This window comes from Leucoraja erinacea, chromosome 37 (genome assembly GCF_028641065.1).
Source record: "Leucoraja erinacea ecotype New England chromosome 37, Leri_hhj_1, whole genome shotgun sequence".
NCBI classification, from domain to species: Eukaryota; Metazoa; Chordata; class Chondrichthyes; order Rajiformes; family Rajidae; genus Leucoraja; species Leucoraja erinaceus.
The window spans coordinates 7,983,340-7,998,984 of record NC_073413.1 but is presented as its reverse complement, the minus strand read 5'-3'; the positions used below and the strand labels follow the sequence as shown (position 1 = coordinate 7,998,984).

The 15,645-nt window shown below is 43.8% G+C and overlaps 1 protein-coding gene across 1 annotated transcript in view; it reads right to left on the bottom strand.

Moving 5' to 3' along the window:
• The window catches only part of LOC129713891 (ubinuclein-2-like), a 40,382-nt gene that overhangs the window by 21,915 nt on the left and 2,822 nt on the right, over positions 1 to 15,645 (bottom strand). The window contains 7 exon segments of the mRNA XM_055663258.1: positions 1,037 to 1,166; positions 2,510 to 2,580; positions 5,219 to 5,729; positions 6,681 to 6,793; positions 7,957 to 8,094; positions 9,908 to 10,009; positions 11,344 to 11,436. Coding sequence (XP_055519233.1) covers positions 1,037 to 1,166; positions 2,510 to 2,580; positions 5,219 to 5,729; positions 6,681 to 6,793; positions 7,957 to 8,094; positions 9,908 to 10,009; positions 11,344 to 11,436 — 1,158 coding nt within the window.

Below are 15,645 nucleotides of genomic sequence, written 5' to 3'. Positions count from 1 at the left end.
AGACCATAACCGCTATATAAAACAACGGTAAGCCCACAGGAGCAGCTGCATGTGCAGTTCTAGTCAATCAAATCAATCAATCAAAACGTTATTGTCATTTAGAAATACATCGATATATGCAATTCTAAATGAAATTCTGTTGCATTTGGCTCCCCGTGCAACACAACATTAAACAGAAGGATAAAATGGATAAAAAGATAAAATAGATAATGGTGGCGGCCCATTAGATGGAATTGGTCTGATGGCTCGTAGGAAGAAGCTGTTGCAAAACCTTGACGTTCTGCTCCTTATGCTACGATATCCTTTGTCCGAGGGCAGCAGAGTTAACAGTCCATGATTGAGACGTGTGGGGTCTCCACATAGAAGGATGTAGATTACCCTGGGCACATTTACCAGGGTGCTACTGGAGATAGAACACTTCGGTCAAGAGGAAAGTCCTCGTAGGCTGGATTTGTTTTTGTTGGAACAGGGGAGACTGAAGAGAGCAGTAGAGAAAATTATGAGGAACACAGACAGAGAGGGTAGAAAGTGGAAAAACACTCCCCCTTAACACAGGTGCCTAAAACAGAAACCTTACGTTTTAATGAGGTTTAAAGGCTTTCTGAGGAAGAATGTTTGCTCCTAGAGGTTGTTTGTAACATGGAATACATATGATGGGCATTTGAATTGCCGCAGCATAGGCTTTGAGCTCAAGTGCTGGAAAATGGGATTAGCATTAACAGGCATGGACGTGTGGACTTAAAGGCCTGTTTCTATTCTGCATGACTTTAACTTACATATTCAATTGCCTTTTGAAAGCAACTAAAATATCCACTTCATATGCATTTCATTAATTCACGGTGGAAATTTCTCTGGAGTTTCTTCCCACCAGGTCTTTTGCCAACTCCTTTCAATTCTTAACGGGCACAATGGCCTTGCCAACTGCATCTCTTCTTTGAACTTGTTTTATCAGGGAGGGAATGTACACAAAACAAAATTGCTTGCCCTTGGAAAACACAAACAAGCTGCTGTTTGTTTTTCCTTGAGCTTCATGTACCTGCTCATTGAGGTGTAGCTTCTTCAGACGTTTCATGAGCGTGTCCTTGCTGCAGGGCAAGAAGGAAGCCAGGTAGATGTACACTCCCGAACGCTGAGTCAGGTTTAGCTCCTGCACCTGCAATTCAATGCTGCACAGACATACCGGAGGGTTAGCACCATGGCATCAATAATAAAACTTGCATCCAGCAATGCCCCCCCCTCCCCCCCACCCTCCAACTCCCACAGCATACGTGGCTTCTTGCCTAAGCAGCTTTGGTTCAAAATCCCAGCTGACTGTCTCGCTGAATTTGTCATCTTCACAGTGCACAGTGAAGGAAAATGTCACCACATAGTATTTGAGCATTCTCCAAGTTTTAGCCTAGAGTCGTACACTGTGGCCAACTTGCATATTCTGACCCCAAGATGTCCCATCTACTCTAGTAGGAGCAGAGAGGTTCTACTGCAGTTGTACAGGGTCTTGGTGAGACCACACCTGGAGTATTGCGTACAGTTTTGGTCTCCAAATCTGAGGAAGGACATTATTGCCATAGAGGGAGTGCAGAGACGGTTCACCAGACTGATTCCTGGGATGTCAGGACTGTCTTATGAAGAAAGACTGGATAGACTTGGTTTATATTCTCTAGAATTTAGAAGATTGAGAGGGGATCTTATAGAAACTTACAAAAATTCTTAAGGGGTTTTGGACAGGCTAGATGCAGGAAGATTGTTCCCGATGTTATTAGGGAAGTCCAGGACAAGGGGTCACAGCTTAAGGATAAAGGGGAAATCCTTTAAAAACCGAGATGAGAAGAACTTTTTTCACACAGAGAGTGGTGAATCTCTGGAACTCTCTGCCACAGAGGGTAGTTGAGGCCAGTTCATTGGCTATATTTAAGAGGGAGTTAGATGTGGCCCTTGTTGCTAAGGGGATCAGGGGGTATGGAGAGAAGGCAGGTACGGGATACTGAGTTGGATGATCAGCCATGATCATATTGAATGGCGGTGCAGGCTCGAAGGGCCGAATGGCCTACTCCTGCACCTAATTTCTATGTTTCTATGATTCTATGTTTAGTCCCACATGCCCACGTTGGCCCATTTCCCTCTATACCTTCCCTATCCAAATACCTGTCCAAATGTCTGGTGCTGTTATGGTACCTACCTCAACTACCTCAACTGACACCTCTTCTATATTCCCACCACTCACTGTGCGAAAAAGATGCCCCTCAGTTTTAGCATATTTAGCATCTTTTATGTTTGCACAATAATAGTTTTGGACAACCTGATGTCTTGAGCCATTTCATTAGGTCGTGCCATATACTGTGGCAGTATTGGCATTATCCACCAACATGAACATAGACAGCACAGACGCGGGCCCTTCAGCCCACAACATCTCTGCGTCATTCTCTAAAATCCTATTAACTTTATTGTGAAAATTGTAAAGCGAAGGTCTTGCTTGCGATCTTATATGTTTGAAGAATGCAAAATTACTTACTCTAGCAGGATAGTGTTGATGTCTGCGGTGAAGAATTTCTTTTTTCCTTCCCCTTCAGAAACTTTACCAACCTGAGTAAACAGAATTCAGTTTTAAGGAAGGTAGACAAAAATGCTGGAGAAACTCAGTGGGTGAGGCAGCATCTACGGAGCGAAGGAAATAGGCAACGTTTCGGGTCGAAACCCTTCCTCGGTTTTAAAGATGCAGATTATCAAGAGTGTTTCATTTTTATATGTACAAACAACAGAACACTGAAATTCTTAATTGCAGCAGCTTAACAGGCTTGTAAACGCAATGTAATAAATAAAACATTCAATATATTCAATAAATTGATAACCGTAATAATAGTGCAGAAACAAAATGGTCATCCATAGTTCACTGTAAGTCGCAGTATTAAACTCATAGGCTGCCTTATAACAATTTTCTGGATATTAACTATCTAATGTATAGTTAGAATCCAGGCCCAAAATTTCCAATTGGTCACTGTAGATTTTAATATAGGAGTGCTATACCGTATTACCGTAATTCTCCAAGTTCGAATCAGGGGAAACGCGGGAGAGCTCTTGAATTACCTCGTACAGTGTGTTTTCACGGTATTTTCACTACAATATACATCTCCAGTTTCATACCTGCAACATTTAAAAAAGTCTTAAGGGCCTGTCCCACTATACGAGTTTATCCAAGAGCTCTCCCGAGTTTAAAAAAAAATCAAACTCGTGGTAAGTACAAAGAATGTACGTCGCGGGTACGTCGGAGCTCGGGACGTCTCTTAGCGGCTCGTAACGCAAACGGCAGGTACTCGGGAATCGTGGTAAGCTCGTGAATTTTTTTCAACATGTTGAAAAATGTCCACGAGAGCCCCGAGTACCTACGAGGGGCTATTACCGTAATTCTCCAAGTTCGAATCAGGGGAAACTCGGGAGAGCTCTTGAATTACCTCGTACAGTGGGACAGGGCCTTTAAAACAATAAGCGTTGACTACGTGATATGGTTCCTCGCACAAGATGTTTTGGAATTGGCTGGATACTCCAGGGAACTGTGCAACAGATCAGTGGGGCAGGAACCCTCTCTATCAGTAGCTATGATGTAAAAATCCATGCTAATGCTTGTTCAGAACCAAGACTGTATACTGTCTTCGAAGGTGTACTGTTCCACAAAGGCATCTGGCATCCACACATCACAAACTTGACAAGGTTCAGGACTACAGCTGGAGATAAGAATAAAAAAGAGGCTCCTAGCTGAACTTCAGTGATTATACGATATGATAAATCTTTACTCATCACCGGAGGGGATTTGGTCTGCCAACGGTCACAACACACGACAAGGTACACGAAAACTTGAAATTAAAATTAAGAGTGAGGGAGAAAAAATGAAAAAGACAAGCAACTGTTGGCTGGTTGCCGTGTGTACGGTGCTTTCACCAAAACGAACGAACAAACAAACAAATGCAGGCTTATCCCCAGGGCAGAGGATTGTAAAGCTAGAGTGCTCCACCCCCCCCACCCCCCACACCGGGCTCCCCTTTGTTCACACACCGTCCCCCCACGCCGTGTCCTCCGTTGTTCTTCACAGCGGTCCCACCACACCCCCATTGTCTTTCCCACCTCCCCTCACACTCATCAACCGTCGATCGCAAGGCCCCACCACCACTGTCGAGGCTCTCGTTGCCGCCGAGGTCCCACCGCTGCCTACGTCGAGGCTCCCGCTGCCGAGGCTCCCATCGCCACCGCTGAAGCTCCTTTGGCCCAGACAGGCCCCGCTGCCCGGCTTCTCCGCAGTCCCCTGGGAGGCCTGTTGGGCGAGTCGGGCCTACAGGGCGGCGGCAGCGCAGTAGTTCACCAGGACACTCACGCTAGACACAAAATGCTTGAATAATCGCTGAGTTACTTCAGTCTATATATATGCCTCGACTCATTTAATCTGCCATTACTGCCCCACATCATGGCACAACATCTTTCACTGCCTCAAACTGTGCTGAAATAATAGTAATACACATAGAAACAGGCCCTTTAACCTATCTGAGTGCCCATAACATCTCACAGCTTCATAACATCCCATAGGCGGAGAAACCCTTGAGGTAATGTGTAGAAGCAAAGAACCGCAGAAGATGGATTATACACAAGACAGACACAAAGTGCTGCAGTAACTCAGCGTGTCAAGTAGCATCTCTGGAGAAAAAGGGTGCATGATGTTTTTCGGGTCAGGGCCCTTCTTCAATCTGAAGAAGGATCCTGACGCAAAACTTCACCCATCCTTTTACTTCTGACCCGCTGAATTACTCCAGCAATTTGTGTCCATCTAAGAGATAACGCTCTGGTTTTGGTCCACCACTTTGTTAACAGGAAGGAAAGTTTAAGCTATATTGACTAGGAACTAGATGGACTCTTTACAACGGACAGAAGCTTCTTGGACACGATGACTGACACACTAATCCCACTTTTCCCTCTCGTGTCCCCGTCAACTCCAATCCTTGGGGCAGTTTAGTGACCACTTAATCTACCGACCAGTTTGTCTTTGGGCTGTGGGTGGAAACTGGAGCAGCTGGGGGGGGGACTCTTGCTGTCACAGGGAGAACATACAAACGTCACACAGACTGCACCAAAGGTTGGGACAACTTTTGGAGTTGCTGCCTGATATTACTGCCCCAGGAGGCAAAACGTCATTAGAAATGCAGCAAAAAATGATCAATTTTCAAAGCAGTGTACTTACATAGGCTTCGTTGCTCGAATGCATAGAACATAAATTCTTAAGATCACGAAGGCGCTTTTCAAGATGAGAGGATATTCCTGTTGGTAACTGGTACACCTGCTTTTGGCTCAGGGCGGGCAAGATACAGCTTGAAGACACCACAGTGTTGCTGCTGTCCTCGGGTTCAGAAGCCGGGCTTCCACTGGGTGTCTCAGCCAGCAGCTTATCGATGTCCAAATCCCCGAGCAGCTCCATGGCGTTGGCAGCTTCCTGAAGCAAGTCGTTCTCGTTGGAACTCCCCAGAATTGAAAAGACTTGATCGGAGGCAGCGAGGTTGTACTCGGAAAGGCCGGGGTTCTTTGTCGCCGGGTCGGTCGGCTGGGAGGCAGGCAGTTGTTTCACGCTGGTCTCCTGCTTCTTCATGGCTTCTTTCTCCTTTTGGAACTTTTTGAGCATCTCGGCCAGAGAAAGCGTGTCGTTGTGATTTTTCCGCTTCTTCTTCTGATGTTTGACCGCATTGAGGGCCACCACTCTGAAAGGCAACCACAGCAGCAGTTACAACAGTGCACTGACAATCCAAGAGTCAAGTGTGTTTTATTGTCATATATCCAAGATATTATTATGTCAGGTCAGGGAGAGTTCCCCACTCCGCCACGGGTACCATGTAATCCCGTGCTACCTCAAGTGAGTTTATTGTCATGTGTCCCTGTATAGGACAATGAAATTCTTGCTTTGCTCCAGCACACAGAACATAGTAGGCAGTGACTACAAAACAGATCAGTGTGTCCATATACCATGATATAAATATATACACACATGAATAAATAAACTGATCAAGTGCAAATAACAGAAAATGGGTTATTAATAGTCAGAGTTTTGTCCGAGCCAGGTTTAATGGCCTGATGGTTGTGGGGAAGTAGCTATTCCTGAACCTGGTTGTTGCAGTCTTCAGGCTCCTGTACCTTCTGCCTTCTAAATGTTTTCATGCAAGCTAACAGGTGAGAGGACTAAACTGTCATGGAATAGCAAAACACATAGCAACATAATCAAATTAAACCGTGACTGATCTAAAGCCTCCAATAGAAGACGAACCATCAAGCAGAATTAACATTTTGGACAACATGCAGAGGAAACCTCATACATTTGTTTAAAGAGATCTGAGCACAGGAAAAGAGTCTGAAATGGGAAAAGACTAACGGCTCCTCCCTCCACTTTAACATTAATACCTTTCAATCAATCAATCAATCAGTTTTATTCGTCACTTGCACATATAATGCAAGTGAAATGAATTTGCCAGCAGCAGTATAATGAAAAAAGAACACACAAAAACACAATAAAAAATTAACACAAACATTCAACACAGCATTCACTGTGATGGAAGGCACAGAATTTGGCCAATCCTCCTCCATTTCCCCCGTGGTCGACCTAGTCTCACAGTTTTTTAAGAAATATTGCACTCAGCATTTCAATACCACTCACTCACCCTGACTCATTGGGAACCTTTAGCTTCCTTGGTTTCTTCTCTTTCATCCCTCCTTCATCCGTCCTTCTTTGTTTTTTTGCCACCCTGTCTTCTCCATCTCTTAATTTTTGTTTCTTAAAAAAAACACACACACACCAACTTTTCTGCTTATTATTAAGTATATAAGAGCGCAGGAGCTTGAAAGCAACCAATTACGCCCTTCCCAAGACCACGCACAAGTTGAACGTGGAGATTTGTCAGTATGCCGTTGAAAGACTTTTGCATCTCAGGACATCATTTGGAAATGATAAAATACCAAGCTTAACAAAGAGGCAGAGATAGAAGACTTTTGTGCTTAAGAAGGAACTGCAGATGCTGGAAAATCGAAGGTGCTGGAGAAACTCAGCGGGTGCGGCAGCATCTATGGAGCGAAGGAAATAGGCAACGTTTCGGGCCGAAACCCTTCTTCAGACTCCAGAGATAGAAGACTTACACTTGGCTGAATGATGGGAAAGTTTGAAGACAACTTTATTACTTGGGAGATATTAGAATTTGGAATGTTTTACAAATTGGCAGCTAATTAAGCTGTAATTAGATCACTTAAAATGAAATGAATAAATATTTGAAACGCATAAGATGACATGGTTAAAGGAAGAAAATGGGGCTGAAGTGCTCACTCCAAATGACAAACAATTAAAAAATATGCCCAACAGATGGAATAAGTCAATTTTATTGCACAATAACTTGCACCACAGACCACGTGTCAGGCCAGTGCTCCAGGTTTTCAAACTCATTCTGCAAAGGAGGTTAGCATTGTAAACTTTAAACGTCCAGCTCTTAGTCACCAATCCAACTGCAGCAACAAGTCCTTGAAATGGGACAAAAAGTTTCCCCTCACTAATTTGCCTCGGCCTGATAGAGTGAATGGGGAGAGGATGTTTCCGCTAGTGGGGGAGTCTAGGACCAGAGGTTATTGCCCGAGAATAAAAGCACATACTTTTAAAAAGGAGATGAGGAGAAATGTATTTAATCAGTGGGTGGTGAGTCTGTGGAATTCATTGCCACAGAAGGCTGTCAATGGGAGAGATTGACAGATTATTGATTAGTATCAGGGAATGAAAGATAGATACTTGATGGGACGAATGGCCTAATTCAGCTCCTTGGACCTATGTCCTTATGAAGTGTTTGACAGCGGTGTGGGGCACTCCGTGAAGGTGACAAGAGAAGAAAACATTCAGGATTAAAATGATAAAAATCTGATTTAAATCGCTGAATTTTAAACCAAACCATTACTCACTTTAGGAGATTTCAATCTTTTCTTCCCCACTACATCTTCGTCTTCAGTGTCTGAAGTCTGCCGGAACTGCAACGTTCCTGTGTTTATGTAAAATCCTCCATATTTTGTTGACAACGAGGCTGGAACCAACTCATCATACTGAAAAATAAAAGTCAGGTTTCAGCCTTGGGTAGTTCTAGCCGTGCAAGCTGGAATTTTGAGTCTCCGTTAAGCAGATCAGCGTACAAAGTTGAATGGGTTGCGGATGCCCAGTCTACATTGCTCTGGCTTGGCATCAGCAAGTTCAAAAGTAATAGGAGTAGAATTAGGCCATCCTGCCCATCGAGTCTACTCCCCCATTCAATCATGGTCGATCTATGCCTCTTAATCCCATTTTCCTGCCTTCTCCCCATAATCCTTGACACCCGTTCTAATCAAGAATTTGTCCATCTCTGTCTTTAAAATATTCACTGATTTGGCCTCCACAGCCAATGAGTTCCACAGATTCACTACCCTCTGATTAAAGAAGTTTCTCCTCACCTTCTTTCTAAAAGAGCACCCTTTAATTCTGAGGCTACATCTGGTCCGAGACTCTCCCAACAGTGGACACATCCTTTCCACATCCACTCTATCTATGCCTTTCATTATTCAGCAAGTTTCAATGAGGTTGCCCCTTCAACCTTCTAAACTCCAGCAAGTAGAGACCCAGTGCTGTCAACCGCTCATCATATACTAACCCACTCATTCCTGGAATTGTTCTTGTAAACCTCCTCTGGACCCTCTCCAGAGCCAGCACATCCTTCCTCAGATATGGGGCACAAATGCTTACTCTGCAACTATGTTTTGGTACTTGTCTGTGCCAAACAAAGGTTGCATGTGCATTTCTTGCCACATTTCCCATGCAGAATAAGCACCTCGTCATGACCATCATACTTTGAAGTCACGCACTTTGAAGTCTGATGAAGGGTCTCGACCCGAAAAGTCACCTATTCCTTTTTTCCAGAAATGCTGCCTGACCTGCTGAGTAACTCCAGCTTTTTGTTTCTATCTTCAGTGTAAACTAGCATCTGCAGTTCCTTCTCACATACTTTGAAGTCAGGTCTTTCCATCATAATTTCTTACAGTTGATTAGAAGCTATGATTGTAGTAACAACCAGGACAAATTACTTGACTAAAATTAACCCTGGCACAGCTATTCACCACCTTCCCACCCACACATCCAAAGATCCTTTCCTTCGAATCATGCAACAAAGATGACCATTCTGACAATTCATGCCAGTGATGTAACTGGACTGGAATAAACTAGTGGGAGACACAGCTAGTTCTGGACCACCTCAACAGCATTGTAAGTCAAGATGCCATCAGGACTCATAACTTTTCCTGTGCACAGTTCACTTGGTTCATCCTTCATATCACATGAAGTAAACGGAACTATTTTGACGACCTTCTTTGATATGGGGAAGTTTGTTACTAATAGTTCTGCTATAACCAATGATTTTATGATTCTAACCACACTTATTACAATTGGTGCTGCTACTGAACAATGCAGAGAGGCCCCACACAAACATGAAATTAAGGTCATAGAAGTGATAGGAGTAGAATTAAGCCATTCGGCCCATCAAGTCTACTCAGCCATTCAATTATGGCTGATCTATCTCTCCCTCCTAACCCCATTCTCCTGCCTTCTCCCCATTACCCCTGACACCCATACTAATCAAGAATCTATCTATCACTGCCTTAAAAATAACCACTGACTTGCCCTCCACAGCCTTCTATGGCAAAGTCCACGGATTCACCCCCCTCTGACTGAAGAAATTCCTCCTCATCTCCTTCCTAAAGGAAAGTCCTTGAATTCTGAGGCTGTGACCTCTGGTCCTGGACTCTCAACCTCGTGTAAACATCCTCTCCACATCCACTTATTCGACATTAACTAAATAGACGGGGACTCGTTTCCCCATGGACCAATACTCACCGCTTCAGAGTTGTCAATGAATGGATCTGTGTCATCGTAGCCATAACCCATGTCAATTAAATCCTGCATGCGGTCTTTCCGTCGCTTGTGGTTCTTCTGACCCTGAAATTAAGGCAAGTTGATCAATTCACTTGTCATCAAGGAGACAAGGGATTATCTGCCAGACTGGAGCAAGTCAGTCGATATCCTGTTGGACATTTATCCCCCGGTGCAGGCCAGGTGGCTATGCCCCGATCACTGGCTAGGTTGGCTGGGTATCGCCAATGCCCATTTATCATTGTCTGATTAGCCAGGCACTTGCGCAACACAAATTTGAAAATCAACCCTTGCTGTCAGTTCAATCTCACAATCTACCCAGCAGTTGCTTGGGAGAAGTAATGTATTTACAGGTCTGCGACAGAGTGATGAAAGACCGTGGAAATTATCATGCGATTGGGATAGCAATTTTTCAGGCATGGAGTTCATGCTCAGATGGCTTAAGTGTTGCCGCATTATATCCTGTGGCTCTTTATTTCTGTAATACCAAGATCCACAGGGCACAATTTAAACCACTGCTGTACAGATATACAGATCATTTCTTCTTTGTCAGGTCGGGGGGAGTTCCCCTCGCCACGTGTACCATGTAATCCCGTGCTACCTGCTCCATGGTCGGATAGTTGGCCAGTTGAGGAGGGGGGGGGGGGGGCAATGGACCCCCAGCAAAACCAGAAACAAGACCTGTAAAAGGGCGGACGAGTTTCTAGCGAGCCAACGGAAGTTGCGTTCGCTGTTGTACACGGCATTGTAAGGAATGACGATAAAGCACACACACCAAAATCCTACACTTCCAGTGACGGAAGTCCGCAGGAACTGGAGGACAGAGATGTGTGGTGCGTCCGTCACCGTTCCCGTCGGAAACCAGCACCACTGCGTCGCTAATGTTTCCAACGATGATGAATGAATTAGGGAATGGATCTTCCCTGCAATGTCAGTATTGGTTGAGATGTCAAATTGAGGTCTTAGGTGGACGTAAATAATCAGTTGACATCTATCCCTCAACCAACAACTGATTATGAAGTTGTTTGTGGGAGGGGGGATCTTGCTGTATGTGAATTGGCCACCACATTTCCTGCATTATAATATCACTGCATTACAAAAGTATCAAAGTGCTTTTGAAAAAACTTTGGGATGATAAAGATGCAGGTTTATTTGCTTGAAGAAAATTGAGATGTTTCACCTCAATAAAAGATTTTACATAGAAACATAGAAAAATAGGTACAGGAGTAGGCCATTCGGCCCTTTGAGCCAGCACCGCCATTTAATGTGATCATGGCTCATCATCTAAAATCTGTACGTCGTTCCTGCTTTCTCCCCATATCCCTTGCTTCCTTTAGCCCTAAGAACTAAATCTAACTCTCTGTATTGTACCACTTGCACACAAGTGTGTATACACTTACATATTTTTCCTCAAGTTTCTTTGCGATAGCTTCCACTTCTTTCCGTTCTTTCTCTTCATTATTGAAAGGAACATCAGGGTTGGTTGAATTTCTCTGTTGAAACAAAAAAAAAAGAGATCTGTTGAGATGTACGCAAGACTGATGAAGCACCTGAAATGAAAATGCTTTCTTGTCACCTCACCTGGGTACCTGCACTGAATTCCCACTGAGGAACTAACGTACAGAGACCACAGGAGATCCAAGGGTGGCTTATTGGCACAGCAGCTCCAGCAATCTCCACCTTTGGTGCCATCACTATACATACGCTGTACAATCGCACATGTTCCCCATTTCACGCGGGTCGCTTCAGGGTAATCCCGTTTCCTCCCACACTCCAAAAGATACGAGGGATAAGTCCATAGGTTAACAGACCACTGTGAATTGTGACCAGTGTGTAGATGAGTGCTAGAAATTGGGGGATGTGGTGGGGTGGGGGGGAGATTTGCAGGGATGTGGGGAGAATAAGATGGATCATGGAAGTTTAGTGAAAGACTGGATGCTTGATAATCAGCTGAAGGGCTTGTTTCTGTGCATTGTCTCTTGATAACTAAATACGGACGTACATGATCACGTATGGGAGAAGCTGCAACAACTAGACCAAATAAGTGTACAACTGGAAGATAAAAGAATTCAACTCTTATCTCCCCAATGTTACGAGCACCTGGTTCTCCTCACCCATCTTGGAGAAGGACTCACAATTGACTGCAATATGCATAACAGGATCACAGTGACAACAGCAGCAGCCCAAGGGACCATCGGACGGTCTCTTTTTTTATTGCTATGATGGAAATATTTCAAATAATCTGTAAGATGCAATTTAGCAGTTACACAACACATTGTGCTTTTCTTAAACTAAGTGGAAGATCTTGCATTCCCAACAATATTTAGCAATCTGTTCAAATTGGAATGGCAAGTCCTCCCCAAATTATTACAATGAACTAGAAGTAAGGCTGCATTTGGTTTTCACACACCTATGAATAACTCCAATCCCAAGAGTCATCATAATCTCAGAGGTGGTCCTGCAAATCAATCCAAACACACATATGAGACTGCAGATGCTAGCATCTGGAGCAACAAAATAAACTGCAAATTTGAAATACAAGCAGCATCTGCGGAGGCATGCAGCCTCCAGTAAGATGCTTTTCTCTCCTCTCAATCCCTCTGTCTCTGCCACCTCCATCTCCACCCCTTTCCACCATCCGCAGTGACTGCACTCCTCCAAGGAGTGTACCTTCTTGGTTACAATAGGCAATAGGTGCAGGAGTAGGCCATTTGGCTCTTCGAGCCAGTACCGCCATTCAATGTGATCATGGCTGATCATCCTCAATCATTACCCCGTTCCTGCCTTCTCCCTATATCCCCTGGCTCTGCTATTTTTAAGAGCCCTATCTAGCTCTCTCTTGAAAGCATCCAGAGAACATGCCTCCACCGCCCTCTGAGGCAGAGAATTCCAGACTCACCACTCTGTGAGAAAAAGTGTTTCCTCGTCTCCGTTCTAAATGGCTTACTCCTTATTCTTAAACTGTGGCCCCTGGTTCTGGACTCCCCCAACATCGGGAACATGTTTCCTGCCTCTAGCGTGTCCAAACCCTTAACAATCTTATATGTTTCAATGAGATTACCTCTCATCCTTCTAAACTCCAGAGTGTACAAGCCCAGCTGCTCCATTCTCTCAGCATATGACAGTCCCGCCAAAGATAACTTTGCATTAGTGTCCACAATAGAGAAGTCTTTGGCCAAACTTTATGTGCAAGTGACAGAACATGCTGGCAAAACGCAGCGAGCCTGGCAGCATTATGGAAAGAGAAACAGTTAACATTTCAAGTTTGGGAATGTTCATCAAACCTGCTTAGTTTTCCTGGCATTTTCTGTATCCATTACAGATCTTAAAAAAAAAAATTACTTCAGATTTAAAAAAATTGTTTGTGTAAATTGTGAAACATAGAAACATAGAAAATAGGTGCAGGAGTAGGCCATTCGGCCCTGCACCGCCATTCAATATGATCATGGCTGATCATCCAACTCAGTATCCAATGTTTTTCATAGTTAAAAAGCAAAACAAAATCAATAACAATATCCAGGCCAATAAAAGATGCTTGGGCAGGATAGTTGGCAAAAAACATGCACTAATCTAAACTAACCACAGCATGTGTTGGCATCTACCAGAAGAACCAAAAATCAAAGTGCAAAATAGGGAAAAAAAAATGTTTGGCTGAGGGAGAGAAGAAAAATAAGCTTAAATTTTAATGACGTGCAGTAGACTAATTGTACACCAAATGCTTCCTAATGCATCTGGTAGTTATTAACAAGAATCACAAGAATCATAAGAACAACATTTCACAAGAATCAAAATGTCACAGCACACTAGTCCCACAATATCAAAACTTTCAACACTCAGTAAAACCACAAACTATATCGGCAAGGGTACAGGAATTTTAACCTTGACTGATGGCAAAAAAAAAATTAAACCTGATGTATCCTGACATGTAAGTTAATTCAATGGGGAAAAATAATTCTGCAGACTGTTCAACCACCTGAATTTCAAGGAAGTTTTTGCACAAGAAAATATCTTGACCACAAATCATTTTAGGAATATTAATGAAAGTCAGAGGCTATTCACCCCTTTGCCGTTTCACTGTTCACTGTTTTGCCGTTTCATTAGATCTGTCCCGCAACTTTATTTTTCCAAATCATAACACAGAAATCAGGGCTGACACTCCAGTACGAAGCAGCCAGACCCAAACGTCGCCTATCCACTCTTTCCAAAGATGCTGCCAGACTCGCTGAGTTACTCCAGCACTTAGTATCTTTTAAGCAAGCGTTTTGTTTTCTTAGATGTAGCATTAAACTAAGATCAGCTTTGCTGTCTCAAGCAAATATAAAATAATTATTTGTACTATTCATAGAAAACCAGGATATCCCCTGCATCCTTGCCAGTATTTATCCTCCAGATAACTCCTGTAAACAGGTCATTATAACATTGCCACTAGCGGGCCACAACTACGCATTAACTGACTGCCAACAAATCCTACAACAGGATCTGCCTCAAAGAGCTCTAGGATGTGAAAAGTATTATATGAAAAGCACAAGTTTTTTTTTGATAACCAGTTATCAGGATCTAACTCCTGACAAAGCCACGCTGATGATTCAGACGTTTAATTCAATGATCTACGATGACCCTCCTTGTTATTTCAGAGAGAAGCATTAATTCAGCTGTCAACCAAGACACAGACAAAGCAACGAGGCAGCTCTACAGAATAACAATGCCGGCAGCAGTGGGATTCTCCAGCAATTTCTCAGTGAGAGAAAGCATTGTTCAAAGCAGCAACAAATTAACTCATTTCCCGCTATCTCCTATTGACCGCTGTCTGATCCAGATCTCAAAGCTCCACGTTTTGATTACAGTGAAATATTAAACACAAAGGCCAAAATGGTCACCGTTCAATGAGGGAAAATAGTCAACTGCAATTTGTGTTAAGAAGATGGGAAACAGGCTGAAGCCCCTTTCTGGAAGGACAAGGAGTCGGTTTAGGTGAATAAAGTTTGGAGTTGGTAGAGATGGCTTGGGGTATTTGGAGAATCGGTGGTATGGAGAAGATTTGTCATCATTCAGGATAACAAGGGCCCATGGTAGGAGATGAGGGTTTAACTGGGACAATGGAATTATCCACGGGATGGCAATGGTACAGAAATCCTTGGAGGAAAGAAGATTAGAGGGCCTGAGGGGGATGGGATAAGGGTACAGAAGGGATGTGGGTGAAAGTCAGGGGGGGGTGGGGGGTTCAAGGGGTTGTTGACATGACGATGGAAGTGATGGATAGGATGTTGATGAATGGTGTAGAGAGGTGGCGATGTAGTGGGGTTCATGGGGAGAGGAGGACGATAAGACAATAAACGCAGGAGTAGGCCATTCGGCTCTTCAAGCCTTCACTGCCATTCAATGTGATCATGGTTGATCATCCCCCAATCAGTACCTCGTTCCTGCCTTTTCCCCATATCCCATGACTCTGCTATCTTTAAGAGCCCTATCTAGCTCTCTCTTGAAAGCATCCAGAGAACCTGCCTCCACCACCCTCTGAGGCAGAGAATTCCACAGACTCGCCACTCTCTGTGAGAAAAAGTGTTTCCTCGTCTCCGTTCTAAATGGCTTACCCTTTATTCTTAAAGGGGAAATGGGGCAAATAGGGTGAAAGGAGAAAGTGACATGCCAGGGCCAATGGGTGGGTCAACTCACAGAGGTAGAGTCTCAGGTTTATCATTGTC